General features: G+C 38.5%; 1 protein-coding gene across 1 annotated transcript in view; it reads right to left on the minus strand.

Annotated features, from left to right (window-relative positions):
* Positions 1–352: 352 nt before the first annotated feature.
* The window catches only part of mecp2 (methyl-CpG binding protein 2), a 54,039-nt gene continuing 39,015 nt past the window's right edge, over positions 353–15,376 (minus strand). The window contains 2 exon segments of the mRNA NM_001142091.1: positions 353–3,862; positions 7,914–8,261. Of these exon segments, the coding sequence (NP_001135563.1) occupies positions 2,842–3,862; positions 7,914–8,261 (1,369 nt within the window). The 3' untranslated portion in view covers positions 353–2,841.

Consider the following 15,376-nt stretch of genomic DNA (forward strand, 5'->3'; position numbering starts at 1 on the left):
CTTAAAAAAAAAATTATATATATATAAAATTATATATATATATAGTGTGATTTTTTTCCTATATTTGAATATGGCCACAGGAATTGGATTTCATGGATCCCAGAATTTTTACTTTTCTGGACTGTTTCAATAGTTGAGAGGATAAACATGTTGCTACAGTTGCTCCAGTATTACAGTACAAAGAAATAAAAATATATTTGTACTTATAGACATGTCTGGAAAACTGTAGTTAATGTATCCAATTGTAGACAATATCTGGTTGAATTAAAAACCAGTGGGAATAAATGAATCTGTGATGACATTTTACACATTTGCTAACTGTACAGTATTCTAATCTCACAAATAACATTTCACAGTGTGATAAAAATTTAATTTTATGATTGCCTAATAAAAGAACCAACATGCTTCCATTTCAGATAATTGCCTCAATCTGGACAGAATTGGTTTTTAGAAAATATCTGACAATTCCATGTTAGAATTTAGACTAGATTTTGCAAGGGGAAAGAATACACTTTTTTTGAAGCTTTGTGAACACTCATGCTTAATATATTGTGTGCTATATTATTAGCTAGAAGTTACAGAAAGTGCTTTTTAATCTCAATATAACACATGGTTATAATAGATATTTTTTGTTAACGGATATTAACATTGCTCTTTAAAACCAAAATAAAATGCAGGTTTATAAGGACTTCCAGAGAATGCAATACTATCAACAAAAGCACATAATAAAAGGGTGGTGGGGGGAAGAAAGGAAACCTTTTTTCAACATATAATTTTGTATTATTGTATCTTACAAAATACAGGTGAAATGATCCATTTTTTTTCTTTTTTTTAATTATACTGAAAAATGCTTTGGAATGAGCATGAAGAAAACATGGTTGACATCATATGTCTGTTTACATCTAAATGTTGTACTATACATATATGTTCTGTAAAGCAAACTATGAGTGAACATATACATACATTTCTATGTATACAAAGAAACATAACAGTTACTAGGAGTTATGCACATCCTGCCGAAGTGTAAAATACATGCAAACTCACAGCGTCTTCACTAATAGGTATCTGATAAAAATCATAAGGAAGGCCTTCACATAACATTATTATTTTCCTTTAAAAAAAAAAAGAAAAAAGAAAAAAAAAGAAAAAAACCTTGCACAAAACTCACATCCACTCTGTTAATGTGGGCAGAGGACCCAACACTGACTGCTGCAGAATTACTTCAACAAACCTCTAGGTGTCACACAAGCAAATGCTACAGTCTATTGTTGGTTACTTGGAGCTGTTATATTGATTCCTATGCTAAAACAAAGAGTAGTAACTCTTGAACGGGAAGTCCTTATGAAACTGCAAAATAAAAGAAACACGCACACAACCAGGACACAGAGTTTCGCAGCTTCAACTGACTACCTGTATTAAGTAACCCCCCACCCCTACTGTGAGTCAGAAATGCCTGCAATGCAATTAGAGATCTCTGGTGCCCATGGCGTGCAATAAACACAGTGCTGCCAACTGAGTCAGTTGGTATCTGTCAACGTTAGACTTGCAGTCTTGCAAAAGGAGTCACGTAGAAAAAATAAAACTTTACACAAAACTTTCACCGAGTTCATTTCTAATTTGTTTCTGCAATGATTTCTTCTTTTTTTAATTGGGAAATGGAAAAAAATAGTGCAACAATGATTATTACTAGAGAAAAGCTACTTGAGTTTAAATTAAATGGAAGAACATTTCAGATTTCCTTATTATCCCTTTTTGTTAAAATAATGAATTGCACTACGTGAAGATCATCTTATTTCTTGCTTTCAATGCTTATGTTTCAGCGCAGAAATCTGTTCCAGTGACTCCTATCACTGTAGGTGGAATATTCCACATTATGGAAATAAATCCTTTAGGACAGGGATGTCCAACCTGCAGGCCTACAGATGCTGTTGTACTACAATCCTTGAATCCCAGTGATGGTTGGGAGGTCAGGGGATAGTAGTTCTTCAGGCTCTAGAGGGTTGCAGTTTGAATATACCTGCTTAATTTAGCAGCTACATAATGAATTTTGCTGCTCTCTTTTGGTATAGTCAGTGTGTGGATTTATGCATTACCCTTCTTAGTTCAGTATGACTGTGTACGTACCTTATAGCCAGAAAATAACAAAATATGTACAGAAGCTGCTGAGGTATCAAACCACCGTCATGCTAAACTAAAGAGAGAAGAAAAGAGAGCAAAATCAGCTAAAGCAATGTTTGATTGAAGGGCTGTCTCATTAGTAACTGATTGATTGTTTCGAAATAAAAAGTAGAACGTGGAGTTCTAGTACCCTGGCTCAGTCCATGGGAACGGTAATTTGGCAAGACTATGGTCTGAATGGAATCAAACCATATTACATCTTATCACAAGTACTGTAACTTAATAAGACAATTTGTATGCTGTTTTACAGCAGTGTGTAACTTTTTTGTGATGGCACCGGGATTACTAACAGGAGCAATGCTAAGGTTGGCATACCTAAAATGCTAGGGAAACAGCCCATCTTTGTCAGTAGTATGATGCAGAGAAAGCCATGTTGAAAGGAGCCTATTTAGTATAAAAAAGTGCAAAGCTGCTTCTTCCTCTGGTAGAAGTCTTCACCCCTGACTGACTGTGCTCGTAGGTATTAAAAAGATCCACATTCGACATTCATTCCTACCCCGAAGCTACGAAACTTCAAGCTACAGGAGGAAAAAAATAGACTTTTTCTTTACTTCATTTATAGGGAAGCCTTGTCAGAGCCCTACCCACAAGGAGAAGAGACCAGAGCTGCCTTTGTTATATATATATATATTTTTTTTACTGTTTTTGCTAATCCTTTTAAAGTCAGCTAACTCTTTCCGTAACCGTTGTTCTGGTGTCCACGGGTTCTTCTCTTGTTGGTCTAGGGACAGATGATACAATGTCTTTTCTTTCACCTTCTGCTCGGTTTCTACATTTATCAGCAGGCTGCGTCTTGGCTGGCTCCTGAGCACAGCCATCACTCTCGGGTAGCTTCTCCTCTTTATATATTTTGACACTTAAGTCCTGGGGCTCTGGGGCCCCAATGCTGTCCTTTGAAGTCTCTGGCTCTGGACTGGTGGCAGATGCCTTGGATTCGGAGTGATGATGGTGATGATGATGGTGGTGATGATGATGGTGCTGCTGCAGCTCCTTTTTCGGCAAGCCAGTTTTAATTTTTGGGCTACCCTCTGTGCTTCTGCTTTCTGGACTTTTTGCAGGTTTCTGTCCTTTAATGCTTTTTTCTATAACAGGTGTAAGAGGCTCCGGTTTTACTGTATCTTTTACATCTACACTGATAGTCTCCCTGGTCTTGCGTTTCTTTATTGGTAACACAGTCTCTAAAAGAGGCTTGATGGAAGACTCTTTGATTGCTTTTTTCTTTGCTGCTTCTGCTGCTGCAGCAGCCAAGCTCACACTGCCTGGCTTTCTTCCCCGTTTTTTAGGAGCTGCCGATGGGTCTGTATCTGACTTTCTTTTACGACCGGGTCTTTTAATTACCAAAACCTGTTCTGAGGTTGTTGCATCGGATTCCTCTTTACTTCCAGAAAAAGGCATTTTTACCAAAAGCTTCCCTGGACTCTTCTCTATCACCCTTTTAACCTGTACTCCTTCAGATTTTACAGGTGACTTTACTTTTACACTTCCTTTGGGTCTTCCTCTTCCTCTCCCTGTTCCAGAAGATTTTGGAGCTTTAGACTTTTTCGGTTGCTTCTGTTCCCTTCGAGACGGACTCCCTCTCCCAGTTACAGTGAAGTCAAAATCATTAGGGTCCAGCGATGTGTCGCCTACCTTTTGGAAGTATGCTATAAGTTCAACTTTGGACCGAAAAGCTTTTCCATTAGGGCTGTGGAAAAGAAAGAGAAAATGTAATTTGCTTTAACCCCAAACCTTAAATTATATACTATAAAACTTGTTTCAATGAAAATACACTGTACACTATCAGCTACATTAACTACACTAAATGTGCTAACTCTGAGATAACCCTGAATAATTTTCTAACTTCAACTGTTTTTAAATAGTGCATCAAAATTATAACTTTTTTCAGTTGCTTTTTCAGGTGCTTGGACATCTATTTATATCAATGTTAGGAACCAGGGAGGAAATGTCTGGGGGGGGCAAGGCCCTGGTTCCAATGCTTATGACCTAAAATCTGCAAACACACACAATTTAGTTTACTTCAAATGAAACTGACAATAGTATGTGCATGCATTGGAAAGATTGAGCGCTTCATTAGGATGGAAACTGAGTAACATGTTAACACAATATAAATAAATCATAAGTATAATAAGGGGAAAAATCCTACAAAAAATGTATTTATTGGACTGCAACAGATCAAGCACCCTACCATAAGTCATCCAATGTCATCATTTCTATTTTCTCCCTGCCATAAAAATGCTGACCACTAAAGTTGCCTACCTTCACCCTTTAAGAAGACCACTGCTCTTAAACAACACGCAAAGCCAGATATATAAGACCTGACAATAGGGAGTTGTGGTATTTTGCGGGCCGCAATGGGACCATGTACTTATCGCTACCGTATGGCAGGTGGTGCTGGCCTGTGCAGAGTGCAGTCAGACCCCAGCCAGAAAAGTCCTCTGCATGAGCACTAAGGGCTGTGACAGACGGGGAGATTAGTCGTCCGCAACAAATCTCCCCGAAATGCCATCCCACCAGCTAGAATGTAAATCGCCGGTGGGATGGCATACACGGCGCGACGATTTGCCGAACTCGCCTTGAGAGGAAACTTTGCACCTCTTAGTGTTTTTACACTTCTGCCTGAGGTTACTGTAAATGACCCCTAATGCATACAACACTACTTACCTCTTGAGCCAACATGATCCACCTTTATGATACATTGGGGAAAAACACAAGGCTTCCAATAATTTATTCAATATTAGACCTCCTCAGTATATACATTTCAGCTGCCACAATCAGAGTTAAGCTTTACATTAACTTGGTAGGCTATTCATATAAAATAGTTTGGTATCCCCCATTCTATTAAGGATTTACATAAATGTAAATAGCCACCTCTATCAAAACAGGCCAAATTGTCCAAAATGTAGTTTCCCTGTACTTACTTGCTGTTCCCACCTGGGGAACTCTCTATTTCTCCCAGGTCACATATTACAAGCATCAATTCAATGGTAGACTGAGGTTAAACATGGTTTAAGTGCTACTACAATGACTGAACTCTCCAAATTAGACATTTTTAGATGTAAACACAAATTGCATTTTAGCAAATCTGTATACAAGGGTATCTAAATGCATTGTTCTTCTTATTCCCTGTGAATTGTGTCATAACTGCAGTCATGGCCAAAATTGTTGGCACCCCAGAAACAGTATTTCTCACAGAAAAGTATTGCAGTAACACATGTTTTGCTATACACATGTTTATTCCCTTTGTGTGTATTGGAACAGAACAAAAAAGGGAGTAAAAAAAAAAAAAATTGGACATAATGTCCCACAAAACTCCAAAAATGGGCTGGACAAAATTATTGGCACCCTTAACTTAAGATTTGGTTGCACACCCTTTGGAAAAAATAACTGAAATCAAAAAAAAAAATTGTTTCCTATAACCATCAATAAGCTTCTTACACCTCTCACCGGGAATTTTGGACCACTCTTCCTCTTCTTGCAAACTGCTCCAGGTCTCTCTTATTGGAAGGGCGCCTTTTCCCAACAGCAATTTTAAGATCTCTCCACAGATGTTCAATGGGATTTAGATCTGGACTCATTGCTGGCCACTTCAGAACTCTCCAGCGATTTGTTTCCATCCATTTCTGGGTGCTTTTTGACGTATGTTGGGGGTTATTGTCCTGCTGGAAGAGCCAAGATCTAGGACACAAACCCAGCTTTCTGACACTGGGCTCTACAGTGCAACCCAAAATCCTTTGGTAATCCTTACATTTCATGATGCCTTGCACATATTCAAGGCACCCAGTGCCAGAGGCAGCAAAACAACCCCAAAACATAATTGAACCTCCACCATATGTTACTGTAGGTACTGTGTTCTTTTCTTTGTAGGTCTCATTCCGTTTTTGGTAAACAGTAGAATGATGTGCTTTACCAAAAGGATCTATGCTGGTCTCATCTGTCCATAAGACTTTCCCAGAAGGATTGTGGCTTACTCAAGTACATTTTGGCAAACTGTATTCTTGCTTTTTTACGTCTCTGTGTCAGCAGTGGAGTCCTCCTGGGTCTCCTGCCATAACGTTTCATTTCATTTAAATGTCGACAGATAGTTTGCGCTGACACTGATGATGCTGAGCCTAATTTCTTTAGAACATGTTTGGGGCTGCTTATCCACCATCCGGACTATCCTGCATTACAACCTTTCATCAATTTTTCTCTTCCATCCATGCCCAAGAAGATAAGCTACAGTGCCATGGGTTCCAAACTTCATGATAATGTTGCACACTGCGGACAAAAGCAAATCTAGATCTCTGGAGATGGACTTGTAACCTTGAGATTGTTGATATTTTTCCACAATTTTGGTTCTCAAGTCCTCAGACAGTTCTCTTCTCCTCTTTCTGTTGTCCATGCTTAGTGTGGCACACACAGATGTACAATGCAACGACTAAGTGAACTTCTCTCCTTTTTATCTGCTTTCAGGTGTGATTTTTATATTGCCCACACCTGTTACTTGCCCAAGGTGAGTTTAAAGGAGCATCACATGTTTGAAACAATCTTATTTATCCACAATTTTGAAAGGGTGCCAATAATTTTGTCCAGCCCATTTTTGAAGTTTTGTGTGACATTATGTCCAATTTGCTTTTTTCCTTCCTTTTTTGTTCTGTTCCAATACACACAAAGGGAATAAACATGTGTATAGCAAAACATGTGTTACTGCAATGCTTTTCTGTGAGAAATACTTGATTTTCTGGAAAGATTTCTGGGGTGCCAACAATTTTGGCCATGACTGTATATATTTTCTTGATTTGAACTCTAAATGATCTCATGTAATGGACATGTTTGCCTAGGAGAGAGATTAAAAAATATTTACAGACAGACAATAGTACTAATGTTCACTAATGTCTTTATGCTGAAATCAACATGATAGTCTCCTTAGATGTTACATAAAACATTAAAGGAGCAGTAACACCAAAAAATGAAAGTGTATAAAAGTAACTAAAATATAATGTGCTGCTGCCCTGCACTGGTAAAAGTTGTGTGTTTACTTCAGAAAGTCTACTATAATTTATATAAATAAGCTGCTATGTAGCCATGGAGGCAGCCATTCAAAGGTTCCTTTAAAGCAATTACAAAAATGTATATGAATGGCTTAAAGAGATACCATTATGATTTTTATGGTGTACTTTTTATTTCTAAATTACACTATTTACATAGCAAATAATTCACTCTACCATTTAAAATTTTATTCTTGAACCAACAAATGTATTTTTTAGTTGTAATATTGCTGTGTAGGCGCCATCTCAGTGCATTGTGCCTGAGTCTGAGCTTTCAGAAGGAGCCAGCGCTACTGCTTTCAGAATGTGAATGGGTGAATGTTAGAACTCAACATTTGATAAACATGCTTCTAAAAATCCCATAGGTATGAACAGAATGTGTGTCAGTTTTTATGTATCAAGCTGAGACTATACAGATATAGTATAATAAACTTTAGTAGCAAAACAGGGAAGCAATGTTTTAGTAGCTCTTACAGAGACCCATTAATCTGGAAAAACTCCTGGTCCCGGGCATTTAGCATAATAGATTTTGTGACTGTGAATAAAAAATTTAACAGTTGAAACGAATCAGAATAGGCAAACTGAGAGTATGCAAACTTGAGAGATCGGGTGTAAAAAAACATGCACTAAATCCAGTCAAATCACAAACCAAATCCTGGACATAATATGTAAACATATCATGAAAGCATTTCCATTTACTATACTTACTTGATTAAATATACATCAAACTTTCCAGCAGAACGACCAGATTTTCTTTGCTTTAGTTTTCGTGTCCAGCCTTCAGGAAGAGTGGGGTCTTCGTACATGGGACCCCTGTCTCTAATAACAGACCGCCTCTGCTTGGGAGAGGCAGAGGCTTCAGGAACAGCAAGGCTTTCCTCAGCACTTTCAGATATATCAGCTTTCCCTTCATCTGCAGGTTCTCCTGACTGGTGCTCAGAGGGATGAAACGTTTCCTGCTTTTCTTCCTCATCCTTCTTGTCTCTTTTTACTTTCCTGAGTTTTGGTGGTTTATCTTTCTGTCCTTGAAGATCTTGATCTTCAGATTTTTCTTCCCTAAAATAAAAAGAAAAGAAACACTTATATTTAGTACAACAGAATAGCAAACAATACAAACACCAGATAATCATGGAAGGAAAACAGTTTGCAACTAAAGACCCTGACCTAGAGATATCCTTGTTTAGGAGCAGCAATCATCTGTAAATGTTTTGTGCCTATGAAGCAATAAAGAAGCAACAGATTTACTTCAGTTACAACCAGTGTTCCCTTAGGACTTTTAAACTGAACTCTTATGTATTTAAAAGAGAACTAAAGCTCAGCAAAGTATTATGCAACCTCTTATAACATCTCTTTAGCAGTAAAGATCTGTGCCCCTGAAGTTGTCCCTCCCCTCCTTAACCCGTACCCGTCCCCCACTATTTATAAGCCCATCACGACTATGATGTCATGGAGGGGGCGGGGACAGGAGGGTGCACGCACCTAAAAATAAACACCACCAAAGCTGGAAGTGGGGCTCATTTAAATTGTGGCCAGAGTGGAAGGCATAAGGCCTGGACCCTCACCGTCCACGACCTGCTTTTAATGTGCAGATGTCGGCCCAAACCCGCCAGCCTGCACATCACAAGTCCCTAGCAGCTAGACTGTTTTCACCTGAACTTAGGGACCGACTCCTAATTATAGATGAATACATAATATAAATTTCACTATAGGCTTATTACTATCAGGCTTTTTAGTAATCAGTTTAGATTCACATTACATGGCAGTATAGAAACCTAGGCATTCTGAATCAGAATAAACAGTCCTGTAGCCTCACTTTCTTCCCTTAAAAACCACTGGCACTCAAAAAATAGCTTAACAAGGCCCATGATGTGGAGCTGCTGTTGACAGGGGACTGGCCAGTTAGGCCAGTGAAATACCAGCAGTGTGAAAACCCTTCTCTGTTTATAAAATACAGCACTTCCAACCATATACTCCTGCAGGCTCTATTTGTTCTTATCTAACCTATTCAGCAGCCAATGAATCAACACCTCAGTACAGCATTCTTTAAGTTATGATACATCCAAACACATATGTATCCATTACTAATTACAGCATAAATCCATTAACCCATTTCATCTATGCAGTCCACGTCTATTTTTCTCAGTAAATATTCATACTCCCTTTAAAGGAAGGTGTCCACAATTTTTTTTGGTGTGCTAACGAAAGATAATTGCAATATACAGTAATTTTCATGGATATGGGATTATATTTTAAATTGCTATTAAAAGCGCGCAAATAACTGTCGTTAATAAATGTTTGTGTTTTCGTTTATACCACCTGCATTTTACACCATTATTTTACACCACCTTAAACATGCTTAACGCTGGTGTAATAAATGTATAAGTAGCGAGGTGGAAGCCACTTTTTTTTTTTACACATCATTTTTCAAGTGAATGCTACTTTTTATGCTGGAACTTTTACACTGGGCTTTGTGTATGCCTAAAATCAATGCAGTTATATATATACCCTGGATTTTACATGAAGATGTGTGATTTTTCCCTGCATTTGATCACTTTTTGTCCCCCTATTACCACAACCTTTCTCTCCCTAAGCTCTACTTTGTAATAAAAGTCAAAACCCAATAAAGAAAAGAGCAGGATCATAGAAGTGCTCAATGTAAATCACCCTCCTACATCACACACATGCTCATCATGAGCGAGTTGCAGCACTCGCGCATTATGCGCATGTATGTGCCCAACATGGCTGCCTGCACCAGGGGCTCCCTCCCGGTGAGAGTGCGGGCTCTATTAGCCAGCACCTCTTGTGGGGGACACAAATATGGCTTCCTTAGGACAACTGCTATTGACTTCTATAGAAACGCACAAGCTTTTACATGGCAAATTTTTACAAGTTTTTTGCACTTGATAAATACCAGACATTTGAATTTTTGAAACATAATTTGAATGAGGTTTTTTTAGTGCAAAAAAAAAAAATCAAACTCAACGTTGATAAATCTCTCCCTAAGTCTATTAAAACATAATTTAAACATTAAATAAACCCAATAGTATTGTTTTGCATCCAATAAGGGTTTATAATACAGGTATGGGATCCATTATCTGGAAACCCGCTAGCCAGAAAGCTTAGAATTACAGGAAGGCCATCTCCCATACACTCCATTTTATGCAAATAATTCATATTTTTAAAAATTATTTCCATTTTTTCTATAATAATAATAACACAGTATATTGTACTTGATCCCACATAATAATCCTTATTGTAGGCAAAACACTCAGATTGGGTGTATTTAATGTTAAATGATTTTTAGACAACTTACTGTATGAAGATCCAAATTATGGAAAGATCCCTTATCCAGAAAACCCCAGGTCCCAGGCATTCTAGATAAGAGGTGTCATACCTGTATCTTAGTTGGATAAAGCACAAGGTACTGTTTCATTATTACAGGTATGGGATCCAGAATGCTTGGAACCTGAGGTTTTCTGGATAAGGGATCTTTCCATAATTCAGATCTCCATAACGTAAGTCTTCTAAAAAATAATTTAAAAATTAATTAAACCCAAGAAGATTGTTTTGCCTCCAATAAGGATTAATTATGTCTTAGCTGAGCTCAAGTACAAGGTACTGTTTTATTATTAACAGGGAAAAAGTGAATCATTTTTAAAAATTTGAATTGTTTGATTAAAAATGAGTCTGTGAGATGGGCTTCCTGTGAATTGGAGCTTTGTGTACAGCGGGTTTCCAGATAATGGATCCCATGCATTGTATTCTTTTTCTTGAAACTATGTAATGTATATAAAATTCCAACTTCACTCTCAGCTTTTTACCTTGATGGGAACCTATTGCATAAACACTGTTTTTAGTTGTACGTTTATCACATGGTGGACTTTAACTTTTACCCTTCGATAAAAAAGCCTCTAAAATCCCACAGAAATTAATAGAGAGCAGCGGAATTTTACTGTGGTAACTTCTAACTTCACACTTTGATAAATTTGCCCCTTCGTGTCATTAGAAAAATGGCACCAAACTCTCCCCCAAAACCAGCTGCATAATTATCACTGCTAAAAATCCCAAGTTCTCCACTCTAGAGCAATTATTAATTACCCTTTCCTTCTTCTGGCTAACATAATATATATGTCGGTAATAGCTCACATACATTTGGCCAATATCTGGGAAGAATGCAAATTATGTGTGCCATGGGCATGAAAGTCAAGGACTGATAGCCAAAAAGGACTTATTTAATAGGAAGTCGACAACACAAGCTGTTATTTTTTCAAGACCTCAATTGGTGAGTGAGTAATAAAAAAGTGAAATATCCATTGGCTGGGCAAATCCTTCCTTTCAAGATTATTTTCAGTTTTCTACCTGTTTTAAAGCCTAGAAGATCTGATAAAATGTCACAAGGGAATCTAACCCACCCAGATGATGTCTTTTAGGGGAAGACAGATCAAGCAAACTCCTGTTGGCTGCAATTTGAATTTTTTGGCGTCCTTCCCACACATCTGCTATCTACCTTATTCCAGCCAGATACACTGCATAATATCAATGCTACATTAGAGAATTTATAGTTAGGAGAAGTTACACATCTGTGAGTATGTATCCAGTTTTTGGGACTGATATTGGTGTGGACCACAAAATATAAAAATTTTGGAAGTTTTAAAGGGATTGTATTTTACCTTCTGGCCAAATGGGCACATTTCCCCATTTTTTCACTTTAGCAGTGGTCAAAGTGATGAGGAGATCTAGGTGCAGAATTGGTGTAGGGGTTGTGAGACTGTGATTACTAAGGGAGAACATTGTTCTTATAAGACAGGCGAGGTTGGGGCAGGCTTTATTGTATTTCTTGTCCTGAATGCCTGCAGTGGTAATGCCCTTGATCTACAGTGGCTTGCAAAAGTATTCGGCCCCGTTGAACTTTTCCACATTTTGTCACATTACAGCCACAAACATGAATCAATTTTATTGGAATTCCACGTGAAAGACCAATACAAAGTGGTGTACACGTGAGAAGTGGAAAGAAAATCATACTTATTGTACAGCGCTGCGGAATATGTTGGCGCTTTATAAATAAATGTTAATGTAATGTAATACATGATTCCAAACATTTTTTACAAATAAATAACTGCAAAGTGGGGTGTGCGTAATTATTCAGCCCCCTGAGTCAATACTTTGTAGAAGCACCTTTTGCTGCAATTACAGCTGCCAGGCTTTTAGGGTATGTCTCTACCAGCTTCACACATCTAGAGACTGAAATCCTTGCCCATTCTTCTTTGCAAAACAGCTCCAGCTCAGTCAGATTAGATGGACAGCGTTTGTGAACAGCAGTTTTCAGATCTTGCCACAGATTCTCAATTGGATTTAGATCTGGACTTTGACTGGGCCATTCTAACACATGGATATGTTTTGTTTTAAACCATTCCATTGTTGCCCTGGCTTTATGTTTAGGGTCGTTGTCCTGCTGGAAGGTGAACCTCCGCCCCAGTCTCAAGTCTTTTGCAGACTCCAAGAGGTTTTCTTCCAAGATTGCCCTGTATTTGGCTCCATCCATCTTCCCATCTACTCTGACCAGCTTCCCTGTCACTGCTGAAGAGAAGCCCCCCCAGAGCATGATGCTGCCACCACCATATTTGACAGTGGGGATGGTGTGTTCAGAGTGATGTGCAGTGTTAGTTTTCCGCCACACATAGCGTTTTGCATTTTGGCCAAAAAGTTCCATTTTGGTCTCATCTGACCAGAGCACCTTCTTCCACATGTTTGCTGTGTCCCCCACATGGCTTGTGGAAAACTGCAAACGGGACTTCTTATGGTTTTCTGTTAACAATGGCTTTCTTCTTGCCACTCTTCCATAAAGGCCAACTTTGTGCAGTGCACGACTAATAGTTGTCCTATGGACAGATTCCCCCACCTGAGCTGTAGATCTCTGCAGCTCCCCCAGAGTCACCATGGGCCTCTTGGCTGCATTTCTGATCAGCGCTCTCCTTGTTCGGCCTGTGAGTTTAGGTGGACGGCCTTGTCTTGGTAGGTTTACAGTTGTGCCATACTCCTTCCATTTCTGAATGATCACTTGAACAGTGCTCCGTGGGATGTTCAAGGCTTTGGAAATCTTTTTGTAGCCTAAGCCTGCTTTAAATTTCTCAATAACTTTATCCCTGACCTGTCTGGTGTGTTCTTTGGACTTCATGGTGTTGTTGCTCCCAATATTCTCTTAGACAACCTCTGAGGCCGTCACAGAGCAGCTGTATTTGTACTGACATTAGATTACACACAGGTGCACTCTATTTAGTCATTAGCACTCATCAGGCAATGTCTATGGGCAACTGACTGCACTCAGACCAAAGGGGGCTGAATAATTATGCACACCCCACTTTGCAGTTATTTATTTGTAAAAAATGTTTGGAATCATGTATGATTTTCCTTCCACTTCTCACGTGTACACCACTTTGTATTGGTCTTTCACGTGGAATTCCAATAAAACTGATTCATGTTTGTGGCTGTAATGTGACAAAATGTGGAAAAGTTCAAGGGGGCCGAATACTTTTGCAAGCCACTGTATATGCTTTAATATAGGTTATCCTATCCTAAAGTATTGGCTCTGGTTGTAGCGAAATAAATGGGGTTTGCTGCAAGCTAAGTTGGTATCAGCACCATGCTAGGAGGACTAAAAGGCATACTGTTCAAATCAGCCTACAGTTTCTGTGGCATGCTTCTCGGCTTTGTTTTGCAAGACGTTTTATGAGGCAGTAATGTGTGGGGTTGACCTGAAATCCACAGGATCTATGCGTTTACCCACAAGTCAAACGGGTCTGGGTTGAAATGTGAATGGAAATGGAATGTTCAGTGCTAATATATCAGGATTTGTCCTGACTTTAGCAAAGGATTTACAAAGATGGTCAAGGCCACACCTATTTTACCGATATCAACGCTCACAGCATTTGAAGCTATTTTATTTGCCAAATGGCAAAAATTATTTTAAGAGACAGCTCAAAACACTATATTGCATAATTATTATATTGCATTAACACAATATTGCATAATCACATAATGAACTGGATCTTACCTGGTGAGTGAATGCTTATCTTAATAAAGCTCCAGCTTGTTAGCAATTTAACATTAAATGCAGCATATCTGTGTTTTCAATAATTATTTGGCTTTTAGCATTGGCAGACTCAGGAAATTTTACTGGCAGAAGCTTAAGGGGGTTGGCATGACAGGTTTATATTTGTGGAAGTATTCAGAATGCTGAGTTGTAATTTGTTGCATAACATATTATGAGAATCAAAAAAAATAAATAAACCTACACTGTCATTTTTTTTTTAAACAGCAGTGCTACTCATCTAGCAAAAAGCTGTGCGCAATTTGTAATAAACAAACCAGACACAAGTTATTAAAGATCACAGATCTATATATATAACTAGGCAGACATTGGAGGTTATTAAAGTCCTTTGACCGGAATTTATATATAAATGCAAATTGGGACAAGGCGCTGATAAAATTAGCGTGGCTAGAAATAAAACAGGACAATACAGGGTGAAAAGTGGCATTGCAGCAAATTTTGACCACGGCCACTTTGGGAGACATGCCCCCAATAAACCACTCCCTGATTTACGGATAAATCCTCAGAAATGAAAGCAACAGCAGTTTCATATATAACAGCCCCAAAACTTGAAGCAGTATGGACGCAGTGGCAATTCCATGTATAATAACCCTAGAACACATAGCAGGATGACCGCAGTGACAATTCCTTGTACAATAACTTCAGAACGCATAGCAGGGTGACCATAGACACAATTCCTTGTGTGATACCAGCAAAACGCATAGCAGAATGAAACTGTGGCAATTTCATGTATACCCCCAAGATTAAAATTCAGAATGGCACATTAAACCAAATAAAGAGTTAATGGCATTACTGTGGGAGAAACAGACAGCCAAATTACTGCAAGATAAGGGAAGCAGGAAAGAAAAAATAAAAAATAAACATCGCCAAGTAAAGGTGGCCATACACACGTATTGAAATACGGCAATACAGCGAAGGAAGGAGCAGCATTCACTATGTGACGATCGATTGATCAAGCCTAGCCTGACTCCTTCCTATACAGAAAGAAGGCTAGGCTCCATCAATCGATCATCACATAGTGGATGCTGCTCCTTCCTTTGCCATATTTTAATTCACAGGAAGC

This window comes from Xenopus tropicalis, chromosome 8 (assembly GCF_000004195.4).
Source record: "Xenopus tropicalis strain Nigerian chromosome 8, UCB_Xtro_10.0, whole genome shotgun sequence".
In the NCBI taxonomy this organism is placed as follows: domain Eukaryota; kingdom Metazoa; phylum Chordata; class Amphibia; order Anura; family Pipidae; genus Xenopus; species Xenopus tropicalis.